The 24,081-nt window shown below is 44.0% G+C and overlaps 1 protein-coding gene across 3 annotated transcripts; it reads right to left on the bottom strand.

The window, feature by feature from the left end:
- Nucleotides 1-162: 162 nt before the first annotated feature.
- On the bottom strand, nucleotides 163-22,343 carry PLIN1 (perilipin 1). 3 transcript variants are annotated; one of them, XM_035131809.3, is made up of 9 exons: nucleotides 21,053-22,343; nucleotides 20,023-20,086; nucleotides 18,147-18,351; nucleotides 16,180-16,262; nucleotides 13,747-13,987; nucleotides 10,672-10,826; nucleotides 6,529-6,672; nucleotides 3,544-3,789; nucleotides 163-2,292 (listed from the first exon to the last, which is right to left on the bottom strand). In XM_035131809.3, the coding sequence occupies exons 2-9, from the start codon at nucleotides 20,068-20,070 to the stop codon at nucleotides 1,891-1,893; spliced, it is 1,524 nt and encodes a 507-aa protein (XP_034987700.3). In that variant the 5' UTR covers nucleotides 20,071-20,086; nucleotides 21,053-22,343; the 3' UTR covers nucleotides 163-1,890. The 3 variants fall into 3 exon arrangements, with proteins under 3 accessions (XP_034987700.3, XP_088513449.1, XP_088513448.1); XM_088657323.1 differs by lacking the exon at nucleotides 21,053-22,343 and adding an exon at nucleotides 20,719-21,032; XM_088657322.1 differs by lacking the exon at nucleotides 21,053-22,343 and adding an exon at nucleotides 20,661-20,680.
- Between the last annotated feature and the right edge of the window lie 1,738 nt (nucleotides 22,344-24,081).

The following is a 24,081-nucleotide window of genomic DNA, read 5'->3' as shown; positions in this document are numbered from 1 at the left end:
CCAGTGATGATACCCGCGCCCCCTTCCTATGCCACTACTCCAGAGCGTAGGACCTGACCCAAGTTACAAGAAAGGAGATTCTGACTAAACAGCGGGAAGAACTTTCTGACTGTATGAGCTGCTTGACAGTGGAACAGAATAAGAGAACAAGAAGAACATACGTTTAGAGAAGATTGGAAAATGTTTATTGAATACATGGGAAATAACTGTGTACAGCTGGAAACGCCGGCAGCACTAAGATAAAGTCAACAGTGAAAATAAGTTATGATGGATGTAATAATGGAATGCTGAATGGTATAGTTTCTGCAAAATATGCAGGGCTTTTTGATATGTAAAATGAACCATGGAAAGAGAAGAAGGGAAGTCATTAATATTTTAAGAATGTAAAAATGAGTACTTTAAATTGTAAAACAGAAAATTCTCTCTCTCTCCTTTTAGCCGCTCTGATGGGGTAGTGAAATGCTTAAAAGGGAATAATGTGTAGCAAATTATTTTATTTATGGAAAGTAGATAAAAGCTTCCAAATATAAAATAACTGTTCATTTATACATTTCTGACACTAACAATTCATAGACACTAAAAACACACAGACACACGTGAGCTCGATGATGGGGTTTTAGATGCTCAAAGGAGGCGTGTTTGCTGCCCAGGGATAGCTCAGTTTGGTCGAGAATGCGGCTCTTAATCTCAGGGTTGTAGGTTCGAGCCCCACCTTGGGCAAAATATCCCTGCGTTGCAGGGGGTTGAACTAGATGACCCTTGTGGTCCCTTCCAACCCTACAATTCTATGGTTCTATGTTTCTGTCGGCTAGGAGGAAATCACAGATTTGCCATTCGTTCTTTAAAGCCTCAACTGGGAATGTAAGTAGCCCAACCAGTAAGTAAGGAAGGTTGTCTTTAGCTATGGTTCTGAAGGTTAAACGAGGCATTGTGTTAAGCATGTCAATGCATTTGGCAGGGCTGAGGAATCTGTGACCCTCCAATGTTCATCATTCATGACCACTGACTGTACTACCGTAGCTGGGGCTGATGGAACTTGGTGTCCAACAAAACTCAAGAGGGTAGGAATGGGGAGAAATTAAATTCAGCTCGTATTTAAAGGTGAACCTGCCTTATTCACACTTTCCGAAACAACATGTGAACCAAAACTAAGCCATCCCTTGAGATTTGCACATCTGCAAACTTGGCTGTGTCATTCTCCAGCCAATTAGAGTGTACAAAAAAATGCATGTTGCTTGGGTAAAGTGTGCCTAGAAATGCTTATGTTAGTGAAATTAGCTTACCCCCCAAAAATTTATATTTGGGGAAATTCCTTGGCAAAAATGTGCATATTTGGCAAAAATCATGCATTTGTTAGGAGAAATTAGCACTGAAATGCCGGTTAATTTTCACAAGGTGTTTTTTTTTTAAAAGAAAAATTGCAAACTAATATGGAACTGAAGACTGGACTAAAAAAAAACAAACTGAGAGAAACGAAATTGCCAGGGTCACCCATCCCTACCAGAGGGTCATAGATTCCCCATTTAACATGTCTGGAGGTTTGTTTGTTTAAAAAAATACAAGATTAGGACTGTGACACAGTGTGGAGTGATAACACATAACTCCTCAGGTTGTGGCCCTGATAAAAACTGTCAAAGCTATTTCTCTTTATGGAGAATTCCCCCCCCTCTGGTGTGGGGAAATGGGTTACTAGCCTCACAAACTGTGGTCCTTATCCTGATCACGCACTCCTAGGGGTTGAGGCAGTTCCTCACCCCACAATGTTCTTTTTGAGGACTCCGGGCCCTAACTGATATATTCTAATGTTATGCAGCTTGCAAAGCCAGCAAGGGCAGTAGACTCAAGAGACTGTACAAGTTATTAAGCAGAGGGTTTGGGCCTCTTATTGGCTTAGTCTTTCTTGGAGGTGGTGCTATAGAGGCTTGTATGAGCCCTGGCGTACACGACCTGCGAACTGGGGCGGCACAGCCCTTCGCTCAGTCTCCTGCTGCCAGCCCAATCCTTGTAAGGGGAGAAGGCAGATTTGCGGGATCCTGAATACTCAGCTTCAAAGGCTGCGCTCCGATGTTGAGAGGGGGCTGGCTGAGGAGGAAGGGGCCCATCAAGATTGAGGAAGGAGAGGGGATGGTGACCTCGGCTAGACCGCCGGACTCCTAGGAGCTGATACGCGAGCCCCCTCTCCTCCTCATCATCTGTGCTCACAGGCTGGGTACCTTCCTGGTCTTGACTTGTCTCAGAATTAGCCATGGGTATGTTTGCAGTCTCCTCTTGCTTCACCGAGATCTTTGGAAGCTAAACCAGGGGCGGGAGAGAGTGGATATGGAAAGAGAGAAAGAGAGACAGGTGTGAATTTTGGATGGGTAAACGCAGATGCTTTAATTTTTCAGGAAATTCCTCCCAACCTTTGGAGATTGGTTTCTGCAGGATGGGTTCAAGCACTTACGACAGAATTTTGCACAAACATTCTCATGATACTGGGGCACACAGCTGATGCCACCGACAGGTGTGGCCTCTGAGCAGGAGTGGGGAAGTGTGGCCCTCCAGATTTTGGTGGACTACAGCTCCTATCATCCTTGACCACTGGCCATGCTGGCTGAGGCTGATGGGAGCTGAAGTCCAACAAGATCTGTAGGGCAACAGGTTTCCCACCACTGCTTTAGAGATCTCTGCAAAGGCTGCAGCCATCACAGATATAGGCCACATCCTACAGTCTTCAACTTTTGGCATTGTGATGTATGTACATGACCATTGCACCTGCATGAGCAGTGCCTTTCTACCCAGTATGTCCCTGGCCCAAAGGGAGAGTGTCAACAGTGTGGGAAACACCCATTCAATGAGCTACATCCAGGTGGTTGTGGTATTTACATCCACATAGGGTAGAATCACAGGAAAGCTACGCCCATGTGGCCTGGGCACAGAGGGAAAAGACCTAAGGCAACCAGCAAGTCTGTGTCTCTGTGTGTTTGTGTTTGTGAGAGAGAGATGGGTAGAGAATGGTGACTATGTCAATTTCAGTTTCTCATTCTTTCAATTCAGTTCTCCACGTTTCCACATCAGTCTGCATTTTTTAAACAAACAGAAGTCCTCATGAAAATTCATCAGCATTTTCACACAAATGTCTCTCCACAAAGACAAATTTTTGCACGCAATTTTGCCTAGTATACACATTTTGGCAAAGCAAGTTTCCCTGATATGTTTTTGTACGTATAATATACATCATTGCTGTATGCTATAGATGCATTTATCTGCATTTTTGTACCTATTACCTGGCTGGAGAGCTGCATTGCAACATTTGGAGGGTGGCAAATTTCAAATAATAGTTCACACATTGTTTTGGAAAAATGCCTGTTAGGTAGGTCCACCTTGAAATGTGGAATGAATCTGATTCCCCCTCCCCATTCTAAATGACAAGCTAGTTTGTGCATAGGCAAATGGTTCACAGAGATTCAAGCTGCAACACACCCCACTCCAATTATGCAGATCCGAACTCCAAATATGCCCACCACTCCACCTCTTATCCCACAGGAGGGAGATGTGACTTACAGGTACATAGTAGGAGACTGTTCCCAGCAGGTTGCTTGTGATATTATGAAAGGTCTCTTTCAACAGGTCCACTTTGTCCCCTGCCTCAGACATGGCCCTCTGTGGAGAGACCTGCAGAAGCTGCCCAGCCGCATTCCAGACAGTAGCAGGGGCATCCTTCACCTTTGAGGCGATGGAGAAGCACGACGTCTGCAGGTTCTGAGACACACTGCCCAGCAAGCTCTGTGCCTCGACTTGCTTTGCTGTCTAGAAGCAGAAAATAAAGCCAAGGATCTTGGTTGGGCAAGCATGACTTTCCCATATGGGTACCATAGCTGCCAAGTCTCCCGTATTCCCCGGGAAACCCCCGTTTTCCCAGCTGTTTCCCGCTGGCAGCCCGGATTTTAAAAAACTCCGTAAATCCCCCGGATTCTTACCGCCACGGGGATGACTCCTTCTGGAGTCTCTGAACATGCACAGAAGCGATTTCTGGCGCTGCGGCCATTTTGGAAATGGGCAGAGCATGCGTAGAAGTGACTTCCGGCGCCGCTCTGCCCAGTTCCAAAATGGTTGCAGCGCGGCTTCTGGCGCTGTGGCCATTTTGGAAATGGGCAGAGCATGCGTAGAAGCAACTTCCTGTGCTGCTCTGCCCAGTTCCAAAATGGCCGCAGCGCGCCTTCCGGTGCCGTGCCACTGCCGATCCCGGATTTTTCAATCTGGGAGTTGGCACCTATGATGAGTACCCATGACCACATCTGCACCATTCATTTGAAGCGGTTTCATATCACTTTAAATAATAATAATAATAATAATAATAATAATAATAATAATAATAATTTATACCCCACCCATCTCAGCCACTCTGGGTGACTCCCAACAGAATATTAAAAACACGATAAAACATCAAACATTAAAAACTTCCCTAAACAGGGCTGCCTTCAGATGTCTTCTAAAAGTCAGAGTTGTTTATTTCCTTGGCATTTGATGGGAGGGCATTCCACTGGGTGGGCAGCACTACTGAGAAGGCCCTCTGCCTGGTTCCCTGTAGCTTCACTTCTTGCTGGAAGGGAACTGCCAGAAGGCCCTTGGCGCTGGACCTCAGTGTCCGGGCTGAATGATGGGGGGTGGAAATGCTTAGGCCATTTAGGGCTGTAAAAGCCAGTACCAACATTTTGAATTGTGCTCGGAAACATACTGGGAGCCAATGTAGGTCTTTCAGGACCGGTGTTATGTGGTCTCGGCGACCACTCCCAGTCACCAGTCTAGCTGCTGCGTTCTGGATTAGTTGTAGTTTCCAGGTCACCAGTTCCCCATAGAATCCTGGGAACTGTAGTTTGTTAAGGGTGCTAAGCATCATTAGGTCTAGGTTGTGGAGCAATAGGACCAGAAGCAGGGTGAGCCATGTGTGAATCTGAGAACATCTTGGATCTGATGGAACCCAAACTCTATTGTACCCCTGACGTAACCTCAAGAAGGATGAAAAGCTAGTGCCAAGGGGACCCAGTTAGTATCAATGAGGATTTAAACGTTTGTTTTTCCCAAGGCTGAACCAGGTCAGGGTGTGCAACAAAGAAAATCATCCCCCTCACCAACCTTTTTGCCCTGGCTGGTGTGATCTCACAGGCTTTAGGGGAAGTGATGGCTTCTCTCCCACAGAATCTCTCCTCCCACTAGGGATGGACAATTCTGACACTTTCAATTTCTCTCAGTTTCACATTTTCCCAATATTACCACGTTTCTGCAGTAATTTGAAAATGCTCCAGCATTATAGTGCAAATTTCTCTTAACATACACATTTCTTAATTCTGTTTTGAGTAATATGCGCATTATTTCAAGCATTTCCCCCCCCCCTGCTACGATGCATTCTTGTATGCTGTTTCCACTAACCTATGCATTTTTACACACCTTTCCCCTCAATATGTGCATTTTTGTACATATTGGTTGGTTGGCAAACTGAATTGCAAAATTTGGAGCGGTAGAAATTAAAAAGCATAACTGTGTGTCAGCTCACATACTGGGTTTGCAGAAGGGTGAATTAGGTAGTTTTTCATTAAAATGCAAATAAAAATAAAATCACATTTCTCCCACATCTATACCCTTTTGCTCCCACTACACAGTAGCACATTCAATTTTCTCTGGGTAAACATGTCAAATCAGAACTCCATCAATTTAGGACAATGGAAAAATTGTAAATTTAAAGTTTTCCTGAAAGCCCCCCTCCCCCACTGAACAGAGGTCATAATAGTAATAACATCAGAAATTCCAGGGTCTTTGATATAATCAAAGACCCCGTGCTTGGCTTTTTAATGCCATGTCCCCTTGGGAAAAGAGCTCCTGCCGTTTCCTTCCCCAAGCTGTTTGGATAGAGGACGAATTTCCTGTGGAAATTTGGCCTCTGGTTTGAGTCCCCCAGTTGCATCCAATGGAGGAAAAAAGCAAAATGCTTGGCTACCTCAAATCACAAAACAGCTGGATTCAACAGGTTAACACCATTTATTTACATGCCAAAGCTAATCTCCTAAAAAGCTAACTCTGCTTCTGCAGTGCGAAACAGAACTCTGGTGGATATCATAGGTATCTCCACATTTGAAGTTTTCTCTGTGAACATGGGAGTTTGAAAGATTTGGAAAGCTGCTCCTCCTTTGCATAAAACTAAAAACTACTACTTTTCTTTGTTCCTGAGGTTTTCTTTTAAGCAAGATGAAAGTCTTGGTGGGGAGTAATTATTCTACGTAAAGGTGGGAAGGGTCTGTTTATTTCAGTGCTCTAAGTTTCTCGTTTCCCCAACATTAAATTCAATCCACCAGATTTCTGCAGCCTTTTGTGCTTTTAAAAATAACCCCCATGAAAACTCATCAGCATTTTAGTGCAAATGTATCTTAAACACATTTTTCTATAGTCCTACCTGGAGATGGCAAGGATTGAACCTGGACCCTCTGCATGCAAAGGATGGTTTCTGTCACTGATCTACACACGGTCGAAAAATAATGATTTCAAAAGTTGTACCTTTCTCGCAGTGTCGTCTTTCTTGATTTCCTCCTCTTTCTTTGGCACCTTTTGAACCTTCTTGCTTAGCCAGCCGGTTTCTGCGCTCGGAACACCAGTGATGATCTGCAGGACCTTCTTTGAGCTCTGCCGGGCCAAGACAACCTGCACAGAAGAAGATAGTTGAAGAGTCTATGCATTTCCAGGCCCAAAGAAGGCATGCGGATTAAAATTAATTAGACATGGGTGAGAAATGATATTTTTTGGTCACTTTGGGCACATCAAAGTACAAATTTCAAAGGGTCGGTGATTTCTATGTATAGCTGTAAGTGTAGAAATCATAAAATTGTAGAGTTGGAAGGAACCTTCCATCGGAGGTCAGGGAGATGAACAACTACCTGACATTTAGAAAACACCTAAAGGCAGCCCTGTTTAGGGAAGTTTTTAATCTGTGATATTTTAATGTATTTTGGTAATTGTTGGAAGCCGCCTAGAGTGGCGGGGGAAACCCAGCCAGATGGGCGGGGTATAAATAATAAAATAATAATAATAATAATAACCACAAGGATCATCTAATCCAGGCATCCCCAAACTGCGGCCCTCCAGATGTTTTTGCCTACAGGACTAGCTAACAGGACCAGTGGTCAGGGACGATGGGAATTGTAGTCCAAAACATCTGGAGGGCCGAAGTTGGGGGGGGGTGCCTGATAATCCAACCCTCTGCAATGAAGGAAAGTTGCCCAACATGGGACTCAAACCCATGACCCGGAGACTTAGAGTCTCATGCTCTACCAACTGAGCTCTTCCTGGCTGGCAAACATGCCTCATTCAAGCATCTGGAACCCCATCATCAAGCTCAGGTGTCTCTCTGTGTTTTAATTGTCTATAAATTGTTAGTGTCAGAAATGTATAAATTGAATATGAAGAGTTATTTTTATATTTGAAAGCTTTTATGTGTACTCATAATGAACACTTTCTATAAGTAAAATAATTTGCTATACATTATTCCCTTTTAAGCATTTCACTACCCCACCAGAGCAGCTAAAATGAGTTATTCCCCAGCTCCCAGTATGACTCATGCTACAGGAAAAGGTCACCAGGTAAAAAGGTTGGTGGTTAAGTACTGTATCTTATGTAGGAATACAATACACCTCACCTTCATGGGGAAAACTTGCACCCAGGTGACCGATGTTTTTGTGAACTTCAAGATCCCTCCTGCTTTCCCTTCTTAGAGTTCTTTATCTTTTAACCCACCTTAGCTTGGGCAGCCCTTCAAAGAGAAGACTCCTAAAAACATGCAGACCTTCAAACAGAGGAGTGTCCTCTGTAAAGCTGGTCATGTGGCCACTCTACTTCCCATCTCCACTTCCCATCTTCTCATCAACCTTGTAAAGTAGATTAGGCAAAGAGATAGCAAATGACCTAAGTCCAGTGCTTTTTTTTCTGGGGGGAAGCAGGGGTATGCATACCCCTAAACATGTTGTGAATCTAACAGGAGAAGAAACTAAAAATGTTGAAAAAATTTAGTTTCTTCTCTAGCACGGTAAATCATCAGTTCCATTGCTACATTGTTGGATTGTAAAACTTGACCAGATAATCCTCCTTTAATCTTTGGTGAAACAGAAAAAATGAACTGGTACAACAGATTTGGACTTCCTGATAGACAAATCCTAAGGGGTTTTCGAGAGTACTTTTCAGAAAAGAAGATTCCACCATCTCTTATGCCTCTTTTAAACGCAATCAAGAACATCCCAATTTCAACAAGTGAGTGTGAACGTGGCTTCTCTCAGATGAATTTAATACTGATTCCAACAAGAGCTTCATTGCATTTAAACCCTGTAGCCAACTTTTTTTTTTAAATACATTTTTATTATTTTCTTCCTTTAACATCACTCTCAACATTACAATACCAAACAATACAGCTTTTAGCTCTGCCGAGCTTTCGACTTCCCTCCCTCCCTTCAACAGGTAGTCTATTTCAAATCCAATCGCGCAATTTAAATCTTTGTCTATAGTCCACATTGTAGGATTTATTTCAATCCTGCTAGTGTCTTCAAATTTTTGCAATTATCATTTAGATATACGATAAATTTACTCCGGTCCCTTTGGAATTTCTGGTCATCCTGGTCTCGGATCCTGCAAGTCAATTTGGCCATTTCTGCATATTCGCCTGCCACTCTGCAATAGTAGGTATCTCTTGTAACTTCCACTTTTGGGCCAACAAAGTTCTCGCTGCCACTGTGGCGTACATAAATAGTCCTTGATCTACCTTCGCAATTTCATTTCCCATCAAACCTAGCAAAAACGAACCCTGTAGCCAACTTAATGTTTATCAAACTGGTAGGCCCTCCTTTGAGTTTGTTTAAGCCTTCAAGTTTATGTAAATTCATGGTTTTTGAAAGGACGACATCTGGCGACAGACACCAACAGCAAGCAGAGGAATCGGGAAGATGTTAATACAGTACACACAACCTCATGCCAATGTGGAAGTTACTGTGAGCTGGCAGCTGTGTAATATGAGGTAATGCAAACTTTTGTCCATTTGCTGCATTTATTTCCCTCGATTTGAACTATAAAATGGTGGTTTTCTTGAGTCAAAATGAGACTACCCCTAAACATTTTTAAAGGAAAAAAAACACTGCCTAAGCCCAGGGCAATTTGAACCCGGGCAATTTGAACCCGGGTTTCCCTCTCTGCAGTCCTAGTCCAAACCCTAAACTACTACACCACACAAGCTCTCAAGAGTGAAAACACTCTTAAGAGTGCTTAGTAGCTTCCTCCAGAAGCTGCACATCCCAGCTCAAGGGAACCACACATGTTCTACTTAATCTTGGGCACCCAAGACATGTCTCTATATTGGGACTGGAGCCAGGAGGACCCAGTCCTTTGGGAGATATACATGGGGAGTAGGGGAGAAGAAGGTCTCGGGAGGGGAAGTAGCTATGTGATGGTTCCCAGGCACAAACTCAACAGGATGTTGGAAAGGAGGTACCAAGGGGGATAATTTGTGTGTCTTCCTCCTCCTGTTCAAAACCCATGCTCCCATGACTCCACGAGGGAGAGTTCGTGGCTTTAGGAAGGATGTTAATCAAAGTCATGAATCAATACAGAGCCATTTAAAAATAAACCAGCCTTTTCATCTTCATTTGTGAACCTAGTGCCCAGAGATAAAGTCTTTACTAGAGATCAGAACCCCCCACGAAAAGGAAACACAGGAAACTATTATATAATCCTGAAAATAAATTAGGAACAGAGTTAGAAATTGGCTTACTTGGGAATGTAGGTCAAATTATTTCTCTATGCAGGCCAATAGTGTAGTGCAATGGTTAGAGCAAGGGTGGAAAACCTAAAGCTGAGGGTCCCCAGGCCTCTCTATCAGGCTGACAGAATCTCCTGATGTCACTATTGCCAGTAAGCATCTCCAGAAGAGACCAAAGACCAAACTATGGCCTTTTAAACTGTGTGTGGGCGGGTTATTATTTTCGTTTGTTATTATGTTGCATATTTTTGTATTTTTATATTGTAAACCACCCTGTGATACTAGAGCAAAGAACAGTAAATTAATAATATGAAGAAGAAGAAGAAGAAGAAGAAGAAGAAGAAGAAGAAGAAGAAGAAGAAGAAGAAGAAGAAGAAGAAGAAGAAGAGGAAGAAGAAGAAGAAGAAGAAGAAGAAGAAGAAGAAGAAGAAGAAGAAGAAGAAGAAGAAGAAGAAGAAGAAGAAGAAGAAGTAGTTCTGAGTGTTTTGGTTCTTTCTTAAAGTTCCACACATTACATGCACCAGATGAGCTTCATGGCATTTCTGTTTACTTCTTGTTTGTTTACTTTATTTTTAAGTTTCTAGCCCTCATGAGCACAGTGACAGCATTAAGAATCGAGAAGGAAATATGGCCTAAAGAAACAAAGGCGTTATGATTTTTACGACTGTGTCCTGACGATGGCTCATTTAATTTTTGGGCAGGGAATTCAAACGGTCCTAGAACAGTGGGAGCCATGGGGAAAGTTATTATGAGTGATGCTTAAAATAGAAAATTAATGTGTAGTTAAGCCCTAAATTAAACTATTACATGCTAAGCCCTAAATTAAACTTTTACGTGCTAATCCAGCACTTGGTACAACAGCCACACTCATTTTAGCCAAGAGAATTCCAGGCAGAGACACTTACCAGACCTGGGATGCACGTTGCCAAATCCTGCCCTTTGTCTCTTACGTGCTGAATGTTTTGGGTGGTTTTTTTGTATGCACGATGGAAAGCAGTAGCAGCTAAAGACCTTATCCTCCCAAAGGTGCTCGACTCACACTTCCTTGGAGGCTTGTGCACTAGAGAAGAAAAATGTGGGGAGATGAGAATATACATGCAATCAAGGAGCAACAGCAGCGATATTAGACAAAGAGGTTAAATGCTTCTGCACTTTCTAAGACATCAGAGCATCCCTACTAATAAACGGGGACTCAGGTGGCGCTGTAGTCTAAACCACTGAGCCTCTTGGACTTGTCGATCGGAAGGCCGGCAGTTTGAATCTGTGCAATGGGGTGAGCTCCTGTTGCTCTGACCCAGCTCCTGCCAACCTAGCAGTTCGAAAGCACACCAGTGCAAGTAGATAAATGGGTACCGCTGCTACCGATGACTAACAGACCCACATTCTCTTTTTAATTCCATCTTTATAAATATAAATAAGATAATCTCTCCACTTTCTGCTTCCATTTTCTTTCAAGGAGCAGACTCAGGCCTGCCTTCTCAAAAATTAAATAGAATAGCAAGACAGTTTGGTTTGAGTATAAGCTACACCTTACACTTCCACAGTAGCTGTCAAAGGTGACAGTTTTAAGGTAAGGTTAAAGAAATTTTAGGCTGCAATCTTACACACACTTTCCTGGGAATAAGTCCTATTGAAGTTGAAAGAATTGATTTCTAGATAGACATGCACAAGGTTGCATAGTTTACCAATCCATAAAAAAAGTTTAAATTAACTGATCAATGAATGACATATGGATAATCTTGCCCATTCATTAATTCCCCCAGCTTTTTAGGGCAGTTCACATAAAAACTGGCATAGGGATTACACTCTCATTCCCTCTGGCTCTCTTTGGGCAACTTGTTTATTGCACAAAGCTTCCATGGAGGTTAGAATATGCCCATTCTTTATTGAGCATCCATCTTTTTGTTTGCTTGGAAGTTCTACATCTTTCTGTCAAACCAATTGTTTATCTCACACTTTTTTTAGTGCGTTTCCCAGTTGCTTTCCTTACTGCAAAAAGTCTGTTGTTGATGCTGTCAAAAGTGAATTTGTTGTGGCAGAGCACCAGAGTATTGTTTCAGAAAGTGTGAAGTTAGGTTCACCATTAAATGTGAATGGAATCAAATTTATCCCGCATCCTTACTGTCACCCACAGTTTTAAAAAACAACTCATGTTAAAAACAATTAATATTTTAGATAATATGCTGCTGGTTAATCATGAATGTCTTTTTTGGTGTCCATTTATAAGGAATTGTCTTGAAACCAATGAAGTCCTTATACTGACAGAAAGGTTCCTTTGATTCTGTGGAGGGTTCCATCAGTGGAACAGGGAGGGCAGCTATTTTTCCTGACTCACCCTCCCCTCTACAGCCCTATGACAACTCCCATGATGCCCTGAAGGGTAAACTCCCCCTCTCTGGAGCAGGTTGGAGGAAAGCGGGGTGATGGGGGTGGGGTACAGAGGGGAGAGTGAACACGCAAACATTGCCTGCCTTCCCCATTCTGCTGATAGAAGGTCCCACTAGATCAAAGACCCTTCCATCATCCAAGTGATAACATTGGATACAACTCCCAGTTTTTAATCAGTTTACGGGTTTAACCCAGTTTTAATGACTTGCTGCTAAGCAGAAAAAAAATGGTCCTTGTAATTTCAGCTAACAATACTCTGTCTGAATGGCCATTTTACCTCCATTTTCTTTTTTATTAATTCCAGATGGGACATGTTAAGCAATTTGCAGTATGAGTTTCCGTTAAAAAACAAACAAACTGTGGTTTGAATCCAAATAACTCCATGAAGTACGCCCAAGTACTGGAAACAGAAGCATCTCCAGTGCCACCTTGTGGAAATTACTGAATTCCCTTATGCAATACAGTGGTGCCTCGCTTAACAAACGCCCCGTAAGACAAAATTTTCGCTTAAAGAAAGGATTTTTCTAGCCGAGGTTGCCTCGCTAGACAAATTCGTTTTACGAAAAATTCGTCTAGCGAATCACGGTTTCCCATAGGAATGCATTGAAATTAAATTAATGCATTCCTATGGGCAAATTATTTAAAAAAATTTTTTTGATGCATTCCTATGGGATTCGCTAGACAAATTTTTCGTTATAAGAATAGACCTGTGGAACAAATTAAATTCGTCTAGTGAGGCACCACTGTACGTAGTAGGAAAGGGCTATAGCCCAATGATAAGGGCATCTCCTTTGCATGCAGAAGGTCTCCGGTTCAATCCCTACAGGTAGGGCTGGGAGAGACCCCTGCCTAAACCCCTAGTGAAAGTTGTTGCAAGCTAGGTGAACTTTCTAAACAGTAGAAAGCAGTTTTCTTTGTTTCTATTTGAGAATTGGCAACATTGGGGAAGATGGGTAGACAATTCACCACCTCCGTTTTTGTAACACCGGGACTGCTTTGTTCTCTTTGGGCATATTCGCGACCTAACACCGGCTAGGGTTGCCATATGTCCTCTTTTTTTCTAGGACACATCCTCTTTTTCAGGGGCATGTAAAATGAGAATCATCCTAGCGATCCATAGTTAAAAGGGGAAGTTGGCAAATGCGCCCTCTTTTATGCTCTTCAAAATAGGGCAACCCTACGACCCATCCACAAAATCTGGTGCAGTGGTACCTCGGGTTACAAACACTTTGGGTTGCAGACTCCGCTAACCCGGAAGTAGTACCTTGGGTTAAGAACTTTACCTCAGGACGAGAACAGAAATCGTGCGCCGGTGGCAGCGGGAGGCCCCATTAGCTAAAGTGGTTCCTCAGATTAAGAACAGTTTCAGGTTAAGAATGGACCTCCGGAACGAATTAAGTTCATAACCAGAGGTACCACTGTAATGGTACTAAGCAGTGCTGGATTTAGAGTGGTGCAGACAGTTTCCCGGCACAGCGTGTCAAGCTGTGCAAGACTGAGAAGATCTCTAACTGAGAAGATCTCAAATTTTGGCCTGGCACAGGGCGCCATCTTATGGAAGATTACCAAAGTCTGTCCCTGTACTAACTCACCTGACTCATGCTCAGTTTTTGGTAGGAAGAAGTCCACCAGCTTCTCCAGTTTGCCAATGGCCGCGTCTACTCCAGCTTCAGCCAGCTGGCTCACTCGACTGGTCCTGGCACACTCTTCTGCGTCCCTCATACTACTCTTGGGCTGCTTGCAGCTTTTGGCACCCAGTCCCAAGGTGTGCATAACTGAGCACATGGCACTTTGCATGTAAGTTATGATGGAATCCTTTAGATCAGATGTAACCTAAAGCAGATGGAGATAACAGAAAAGAAGATCATTATTTTACTTATTTAAAAGGGTGCTTGCCTGTCTGTCACTATAATGTTTTAGGGCAGGTTGCAACAACATAATGTATACTGTTATGAAATCAAATAAAACTACTGTATTACAGATATAAATGGCCAAAACACAACAGAATAGACTCAACTGAAGAAGTTTGTCCCAGATCTATACACATGCAAGATGAAAACAAAGAGAGAATTAGTACAGAAACAACAAGTAAGGATTTAAGGGGGAGAGGCAAGGAGGCGAGAGACCTCATTTGTTTTTGTTTTTGCTTTTGCTGTACGAGGGAATCAGATATTGCTAAGTATATGAGCAGGAATTGAAAACTAGACAGCTGAGGGAGAAGGAGAAAGAATTGAATTGGAAAATGTGAAATTCAAGATGAGATATAAGGGTTGAAATGTGAATTGGAATATAAAGCAGTAAATCGGGTCCTCACTAACAGAGGGCACATGTTGCGGTGGGACCCAGCAATCAGGCCTTGTGTTGTGGGTGGGATCATTGGAGCAACCACAACACCCTATTGGTGGTCCCTCGAACCTGGGAGCAATTGGGCTAGTGGGACGCCAGTCAAAGGAGTTCGAGGGACCACTACTTAAGCGCTGCATGTGGCCCAGAGCTTCCTCTTTTGGGCTTCAGTGCATCGGAACACCCACCCACCTCTCCCTATATTTCGGGCTTGCGCTTGACCTTGCTATGCCGTCGTGTGTCGCCTGTCGTTGAAACAGGGGCACAGCAGGAATTTCCCCCACGGCTGATTGTCTGGTGCCATTTGGGTTTCGCCAGCCGCGTAGCAAATCGTCGCAACTTGTAAGGTTGTGGATAGGCTCTGATTCTTGTGGATAGGGGTGGCGGGATGCCTAGCCATCCCTATGCGTTGGGTATTCCTTTAAGAAGGAATCCAAGGACTCATGGTTGGTCTTCCCTATGTGGGGTTGTGCCCTGAGCCAGAGTTCAGGACTCATCTGGGTGGAGACGTGGCAGACACCTCTGTCTGCCTTTGTCCCAGGTGTTCACCCAAGACTGACTTATTGCTAGTGCCCAGAGTCAGCGCTGCCTGCAAGGCTGCAGGTAGCTACTCGAACCAGAGCCTATGCAACCACTCACTTGATTTGTAATCAATAAAGTTGTGGCCTAAATTCTGCCAAAAACCAAACCAAAAATTTGAGTCCTGTCTGAATTTATTTCTAGGCCTGGTTAAAATGTCTCCACACGCAAATAGGAAATTATAGGGACAGAACTACCTAAAATGTATAGAAACTTATTCATGTACGCAACTACAGTGGCAAGAATGTTACTTGCCCCCAAATGGAAAGAAGCAGAAGTCCCAGCAAAGGAAGAATGGATACAAAAACTTATGGAATATGCATAAATGGCAAACTTTACCAGAATAGTAAGAAACCAAGATAACAATCCCCCCCCCAAAATGGAAATGGTTTATTGAATATTTACAGATAAATTATAAACAGATTTTAAAAATGGCAGAATTATTGTAATAACCTGCAGTTTTATAAGAGTATATCATTAAAGAAGATGAATAAATGAATAAATGAAGTTAATCTGGATATGCAGAAGATATTAAAAACAAATTTAAGGAACTGCGGAAAGATGGGGGAAGTTAAGTTTTGAAATGTCAAAATGATTGTAAAGTTAGTGAAATGTATAAAATTAATGTAATGTATAAACTTGAAAAGTATAAACAAACATACAAATAAAAATGGAAAAAAGCAGTAAATGGGGGGAGTAGGAACACATCTAGAAGAAGAATGGGAAGTCATCTTTTTTGAAAAAATGTAGTAAATTTGATGTAATTTGGTATTGATTGGTTAAAATTCGGAGAACGAATAAAAACTATTTGGCAAAAGAAGAAGTGGGTCCCACATAACAAAATATCTTAACTGTCAAAGGCTGAGCCAGGCATCCCCAAACTGCGGTTCTCCCGATGTTTTGGCCTACAGCTCCCATGACCCCTAGCTAAGAGGACCAGTGGTCAGGGATGATGGGAATTGTAGTCCAAAACATCTGGAGGGCCGAAGTTTGGGGGTGCCTGCAAAGACGTGCATCTTAACAACATACATTTGAATGAGCTGGCTTTCCACATTTTTACCTAGACTTTAGGGCTCGTCCAGCAAAGCAGCCTCATAACTTACTTTCTCCACTGGCTGGTTGAGGGCAGGAATCTTCTGCTCCAAATGGTCCAGACCTCGACAAGTCAGGTTGTTGGCTGCTGCAACTGAATCAAAGAGGACATACGGTAGATATTAACACAGTTCTAGGGCAGAGCTAGGGAGAAGGAGGAAGCTGTAAATTGGTTGGTTCAATCAGTCCATGCACAACACACACTTAACGATTTCCAAACAAGTCAAATTCAGAGTCCAACATCCAAATTCTCCATCTCTGCATCATACCCTCCAACATTTCTCCAATGAAAATGGGGGACATCCCATTCCATAAAGATAATTTTACTGTATCTACCCCACACACCTTACTGGGTTGCCCCAGCCACTCTGGGCAGTTTCCAACACATGTAAAAATGTAATAAAACATTAAACATTTAAAAACACCTTCCCTATACAGGATTGCCTTGAGACGGCTTGGGAGTGGAATAACTCCATACCCTCAAACATTTCTCCAGTGAAAATAGGGTCATCCTAAGAAAAACCGGGACATTCCGGGATCAAATCAGAAACCGCGACGTCCCTGGAATATAGGAACACTTGGAGGGTCTGTTGCATACTGTGAACAGGAGGCTTTTGTTTGACCCGGGTGCCTGGGTATAATTGCTATATTAACTTGCATGTTAAAGTCAAAAGAACAAAGGAGGCGTGTGTATTGTGGTGGGACGGATACCCTGAACACGATTCCTCACTCCCAGGGTCTTCCCTCCACATCCTCGGAGCTATATAAGAAACATGTGGCAGAGAAGCCATCTTTGTTTTATCCTGAGTTTTCCTGGTTCGTGCACAAAGCAAGGTGGCAGGGGAAGATCTAATTTTATAATGAAAAGAGGGGAGTGAAAAACACAATCCTTCTGTTCTGCTGCCTGACCTTCCATGACACATTTCCTCCAAAAGCATTTCAATTATGGCTGAGCCGACAGAGCCGGCCCTATCGTTAGGTACAGAGAGGCGAATGCCTCGGGCTGCCTATTTTGGGAGTCATGAAAGAGAGAGAAATGTCTATTTCATTCAGTGTGTGTGTGTGTGTGTGTGTGTGTGTGTGTGTGTGTGTGGTATGTGGAGAGGTGCTTGTGGGACATTTTCCTTCAAAAGAAACTTAGCTGAAACGTATGCACCTTGATTTGAGCAGATGTGTGTCTGTGCACATGTGTATCACTGCTAACTCAGGCAGCAAAATTTGTAGGCCTGCTGCCCTTAGTTACAGTGGAGGAAGCTGCTCCCTCACCATTGTGGAAGCTGGATTCAGCTGCCATTCCTGTTGGCTTCTGTCACGGCACCATATTTTCCTTTCCCTGGCCTTGTCATGGAATGGTGAACCCACACAGGATTTTGTAGTCCCAGTATCTGCCTGAGAATGTATGGGGCCAATTCAAGCCAGGAATTAAACAAATGCACTTGTTTCCTTTGTGTCAATTCCAGACCTCAAACAATACAGCATTTGCAGTACATCAGGATTGGGGAACATTTTTCTGCCTGAGGGCCAAATTACCTCCAGGGTAACCTTCCGAGGGCCACATCCTGGTGGTGGAAGAGGCCGGAAACAAAAATGGGTGATGATGTGAATGTAAATTTCACCTTTGTACAGTAGGGCTAGTTCCTACACCAGACATCCCCAAACTGCGGCCCTCCAGATGTTTTGGCCTAAAACTCCCATGATCCCTAGCTAAGAGAACCAGTGGTCAGGGATGATGGGAATTGTAATCTGGAGGGCCGAAGTTTGGGGATGCCTGTTCTACACCTAATCATACACTCCTCTCCATCCTCTACTCAACCAAGCATGAGGTGTTAGAAAGGTCCGAGGCCAAATTACAGCCAGGCAAGAAGCGTCAGGGTGCAAAGCTGGGGGTGTGACTGAGGGAGAGTTCCGGGGGCCAGATAGAGATGCCTGGAGGGCCACACTTGTCCCCCCAGGCCAGAGATCCCCCCTCTTGACTTACGTTGAGGTTCCAGCTTCTTTACCACAGGCTTCACGCTCAATGCAGCTATGGAGCTGGCATTCTGGAGGCCTCGCTCATAAGCCCCACACACGGACACCATCAGCGGATGAACTTCTTTGGTGACAGAATATGCCTTCTGGAGGTTGCCGCATGCTGAATTGACCACCGGTAGGTGCAAGACCCTCTGCAATGCGTTATCATTTCCCTGTTGGGGAAGGAAGGTAAGGGACTAAGACTGGGAAGGCTCCAGGTTTGATTCCTCACACACTCATCCTGGCCTACCTCGCAGGGTTGTTGTGAAGCAGCCATATACGCTGCCTTGAGTTGCTCGGAGGAAAGGCAGTAAATACCATATTGGCCTGAATATAAGCCTCAGCCACCCCCCACCCCCACCCCCACTTCCAACCATGAAAAGTTATAAAGTGCGGGTTATATTCGTGACCTTATGGTATGCAGCCAGGAACACGGGGCAAACAGTGCCAGGAGCGCAGCAAAACGGCACCCGTCCCGCGCGTAGTCCCCCGTCCTCTCCCCCAAGGCCAGGAAAGGAGAGAGAGAGGAAGGGAAAGGCCGTCGTCAATGCAGCGCAGCTCTCCCCCCCTGCCCAGTACAGTGGTACCTCGGTTTATGAACACAATTGGTTCCGGAAGTCCGCTGATAAACTGAAGCGTTCATAAACTGAAGCGAACTTTCCCATTGAAAGTAATGGAAAGTGGATTAATCTGTTCCAGACGGTCCGCGGAGTACTTAAACTGAAGCGTTCATAAACTGAAGCGAACCTTCCCATTGAAAGTAATGGAAAGTGAATTAATCCGTTCCAGATGGGTCTGCGGCGTTCGTAAACCGAAAATCCGTAAACCGAGGTGTTCATAAACCGAGGTTCCACTGTATGCAGCCAGGAGCAGCAGCGAGCAATAAAGCGGCTTATATTCGGATACCACCCCCCCCCGGGCAATTTTAAAGGTGCAGCTTATATTCGGGTGTGGCTTATATTTGGGTCAATAAGGTAAACACATCACTTCCATACATCACTACTGGGAAAACCATAGCTTTAACTATACGGACCTTTGTCGGCAAGGTGATGTCTCTGCTTTTTAAGACAGCATCTTAAAAAGCAGAGACATCACCTTGCCGACAAAGGTCCGTATAGTTAAAGCTATGGTTTTCCCAGTAGTGATGTATGGAAGTGAGAGTTGGACCATAAAGAAGGCTGATCGCCGAAGAATTGATGCTTTTGAATTATGGTGCTGGAGGAGACTCTTGAGAGTCCCATGGACTGCAAGAAGATCAAACCTATCCATTCTTAAGGAAATCAGCCCTGAGTGCTCCCTGGAAGGACGGATCGTGAAGCTGAGGCTCCAATACTTTGGCCACCTCATGAGAAGAGAAGAATCCTTGGAAAAGACCCTGATGTTGGGAAAGATTGAGGGCACAAGGAGAAGGGGACGACAGAGGACAAGATGGTTGGACAGTGTTCTCGAAGCTACGAACATGAGTTTGACCAAACTGCGGGAGGCAGTGCAAGACAGGAGTGCCTGGCGTGCTATGGTCCATGGGGTCACGAAGAGTCGGACACGACTAAACGACTAAACAACAAGGTAAACACAATGAATGAATGAAGGAGGTTGAGAGGAGCAAACCCTGCAAGGGTAGTTTAGGAACAACAATTGTCCCACATGTGACTGGAGCCTTTGTCAGGGTGTAGGGTATGAGGCCAGCAGCAACATTTGTGCAAGCTGCTTCAATCATTCTGCAGACTTTGAAAGTTCAAGGTTGCTTCTGAAGGAGCCTGTGTTTCAAAATGCACTGAGCCGTCATAAACCCTCTTACTTTAGGGAACAAGTTTCTCTGTCTTGATTTCTGCCCACGCACTTACCTTAGGGGTTCCGTTCTGCATTACCTGCTTGCTTTTGGCTGCCATCATTGCATTAGCCTGTAAACTAAAGTGCAAAGGACAAATTAATCTGCAGCACAAAGGCAAGAGATTCTTCCCATGTGGTTTCTTAGGAAGCCCTCAGAAGAGTCTAAACTTGTACAATCCTGGAACTTCAACCCTGACACAGGAAAAGCGGCTTTGGGTGCCAGGACTCAATGAGGAAAACAGCTGTCTCGGGGATCTTTACATATAATTACACATGCAATAAACATGCAATTATCCCTCAAATAATGTGGGAAACAGTTTATTTTTTTCTCATGCTCTCAAGTACACATTACATTTGCATTAAGAAATTTAAAGTCACAGTTATTCCCTATTAATAGAATCAAAAGCAGCCCTAGGAGAGGGACAGGCTTGTTCATTTCTTTCTTTTTAAAAATATAGCCTTATTGATTTCCAATATATAACAACAATTACAAAATGCGTGCATTTTAATTCTACCGTAATAGATGTAATTTTTGCACCCATTACTCGCACTGCAAAATACAGGACAAGGAAAGCTGTGTTTCATTTTGCATGTTGTTTCAGTAAGCGAAATGCAATGCAAAGCGAATGCGAAATGAATAAAAAATTCTCACCTATTCCTGCTCACAATTTTTGCTTCGTTCCTGAATTTAGGTACATTTAACATTTTACCTGCTTTCTTTTCTTTTCTTTTAACCGCTCAGTGCTGAATGTGTGACAGGCTAAGCTCTGAAACATCTTCCCCCCCCCTTGGAATATCTAAATCAAAAGATGCATCTGAGCATAAGAAGGTAAGACGATTCTGCTGGATCAGACCACAGGCACATAGTCCAGTATTGTCTTCTCATGGTGGACAACCGGATGCCTATGGGGAGCCTGAAAAGATTGCAGCCTTAATCTACACTGCATAGAGTGGCTCCAGGAAGGAGTCTCCAGAAGTCACATATACCGGCACCTCCACTATATAGGTGTCTTTTTGCAATAACTATATTAGAATGGTACTCACCGGCTTCACAAGTCAAACTGCCTTTAGCAAGGTGCCAGGAGTGGAGAACGTGCAGCAGTGCTGTCTCAACTCTGACAGAGGCAAGTCTTGCCCCGGGCCCAGACAGTAATGCAAGCAAGCCCCACCTTCCAGTTATTTGGGTCAGGGGTCTTGCCAAGTTGCTGTGGAAATTGGGCAAAAGAGCTTCCTCGGATTCTGTAAGGACAGGAGGATGTCCGAAACATTGCCCAACAGTGATCTTCAAATGGCCAAATCTGCAAGAGGCAAATCACACACCCAAAGGGACAAATTATATCCCCTTGGGTCAGAGTCTCCAGATATTCAGAAAGCACCTAAAAACCTTTCTTTTAATTTTTCAGGTGGTTTCAGGGGATCCTCTGCCAGTTCCCCTTCTGGGATATCTTTTCTGTCTCCGGCTTCCTGACTTAAAAAGTGCTCAAGTTAATGTGTACATTTTTGGTTACATCCCATAAGCACCTGAAGCTCAAATTGCATTCTAATTGTGCCTTGTAACAGCTGACAATGTGATTATGTAGGAGTAGTAAGAGCTGAATTTCTGTATATTGCTGCTGTTGAGCACAAGGATGGCCTGTGCATAAGGCAAGGTGAAGTCATTTGCTTCAGGCGGCAGATCCGAGCCGGCACCTGCTGTTGCGCTGCCAGCCCTGCTGGGGATTTGTCCAAACCAGGCATAGGCAAACTCGGCCCTCCATATGTTTTGGGACTACAATTCCCATCATCCCTGTCCTGTTAGCTAGGGATGATGGGATGATGTCCTGTGCGCCCTGGGTACTTATGGAGTACAGTGGTACCTCGGTTTATGAACACAATTGGTTCCGGAAGTCTGTTCATAAACTGAAGCGTTCATAAACTGAAGCGAACTTTCCCATTGAAAGTAATGGAAAGTGGATTAATCCGTTCCAGATGGGTCCGCGGAGTACTCAACCTGAAGCGTACTTAACCCGAAGCATGGGTGTAATTGGTTCCGGAAGTCTGTTCATAAACTGAAGCGAACTTTCCCATTGAAAGTAATGGAAAGTGAATTAATCCATTCCAGATGGGTCTGCGGCGTTCGTAAACCGAAAATTCGTAAACCGAGGTGATCATGAACCGAGGTTCCACTGTAGTTGGGAGATGAGGCTAATATGAATGTCTCTATAGTATAGGGATATAGTATAGGGACCCAGGTGGCGCTGTGGGTTAAAGCACAGAGTCTAGGGCTTGCTGATCAGAAGGTTGGCGGTTCGAATCCCTGCAATGGGGTGAGCACCCATTGCTCGGTCCCAGCTCCTGTCCACCTAGCAGTTTGAAAGCACTTCAAAGTCCAAGTAGATAAATAGGTACTGCTCTGGCGGGAAGATAAACGGCGTTTCCATGTGCTGCTCTGGTTCACCAGAAGCAGCTTTGTCATGCTGGCCACATGACACGGAAGCTGTCTGCGGACAAACGCCAGCTCCCTCGGCCTATAGAGCGAGATGAGCGCCGCAACCCCAGAGTCGGACACGACTGGACCTGATGGTCAGGGGCCCCTTTACCTTTTTATAGTATAGGCAACTGGAGAAAATAATAATAATAATAATAATAATAATAATAATAATAATAATAAATTTATACCCTGCCCATCTGACTGGGTTTCCCCATCAACTCTGGGCGGCTTCCAACAAAATATTAAAAATACAATATAACACCAGACACAAAAAACTCCCCTAAACAGGGCTGCCTTCAGAAGCACATGCTCTTGTTTCTATTTGTAAACCACTTTAAACAGCCATGGCTTCTTCCCTCTCAAAATCCTAGGGAATACAGTTTGCTCCAGGTTCTGAGAACTGGTAGGAGACTGCCCTCCTAGAGCTCAAATTCCCAGAGTTTCCTGCAAAAATGGATTGCTAAACACTCTGCAAATGGTAGCTCTGAGAGAATAGGGGTTTCTTACCAGTTCTCCAGAATCCATAACGAACTACAGTCCCCAAAATTTTTGCAGGGAAGGCAAAGCTGTTTCAAGTGGTATGATACTGCTTTAAATGCATAGTGCAGATGAGACCCTAAATCACCACCCGTGGTCTCAGACCAGGCATTTTAGCAACAGGGCCTAGACTTTATTTCCAGTGTCAACTGGCCCCTCAAACCAGCCCCAGTCTCTGTATGGCTTTCTCCTCCTCCTCCTCCTCCTCCTCCTCCTCCTCCTCCTCCTCCTCCTCCTCCTCCTCCTCCTCCTCCTCCTCCTCCCTCAAACCCATTCTTGCCACAAATATAGGCAAAGAAGCAAAGCTGCTGCAACCAAGTGGAAATTCTTTCCTTAGGTCTGGGAATTAATCATTCCTCTCTGTAGACAGAAGTCCAAAGTGCAGCAGTTGCTCCCAAACAGCGGCCTGGCTGGGCACTTGGCAAAGGAAACTCTGCTTGGCATAGATGACTTCAGACACACACACACACACCATCCCACAGCACAAGTGCTCCTTGTCCTAGATTGAAATGGGGTTAAATCAGACCACTTGGTTTTCAGCTCAATGAAACACATGCACAGAGAAAAACTGCATAGCAGCCCTAACTCCTGGCTTTGCAGTTGCACTTGCGGGGGGACTCAGGGGTACGCATACCCCTAAACATTTTGTGAATCTTTGTACTTTTGTCCATTCACTGTATTTATTTTCCCCGACTTGAACTATAATTGATTTTCTATAAGTGATTTTCTATAAGTGATTTTCTTGAGTAAAAGTGAGAGTACCCCTAAACATTTTTTAAAAGGGAAAAAAAGTGCACTGGCTATTTCTGGTTTAAAATAGCTACCATAAGATCAAAGCGTTTCTGTGTGATTGTATCTTCAGGACTTAAGGAAGTGTTAAGTGCAGGTCTGAGGGCTCCTCTTCAGCTAGCCCTGCCCATTTCCAGGATACGCCACTCTTCCTCTCTCTTGTTATTCCATTCCCATTGAACAGTTGGTCAGTATTGTATGGCCATTGAGCATTCTCAGCCCTCCATGGGCTGCTGCTTCATCTTGTGGAGTGTGGGGAGGGGTTGCCCCCTTAATC

Source organism: Zootoca vivipara, chromosome 13, assembly GCF_965207765.1.
Source record: "Zootoca vivipara chromosome 13, rZooViv2.hap1.1, whole genome shotgun sequence".
NCBI classification, from domain to species: domain Eukaryota; kingdom Metazoa; phylum Chordata; class Lepidosauria; order Squamata; family Lacertidae; genus Zootoca; species Zootoca vivipara.
This window is presented reverse-complemented; position numbering and strand designations above follow the sequence as displayed.

Excerpts from the sequence above, each read along its gene's own strand:
- PLIN1 (XM_035131809.3), bottom strand. The coding sequence starts at position 20,070 with ATGATGGCAGCCAAAAGCAAGCAGGTAATGCAGAACGGAACCCCTAAG. Across the intron at positions 10,827-13,746 it reads AAAAACTGAGCATGAGTCAG|TGCACAAGCCTCCAAGGAAG; the intron begins GTGAGTTAGTAC and ends TTTCTTCTCTAG. Across the intron at positions 2,293-3,543 it reads CAGTCTCCTACTATGTACCT|CTTCCAAAGATCTCGGTGAA; the intron begins GTAAGTCACATC and ends CCCCTGGTTTAG.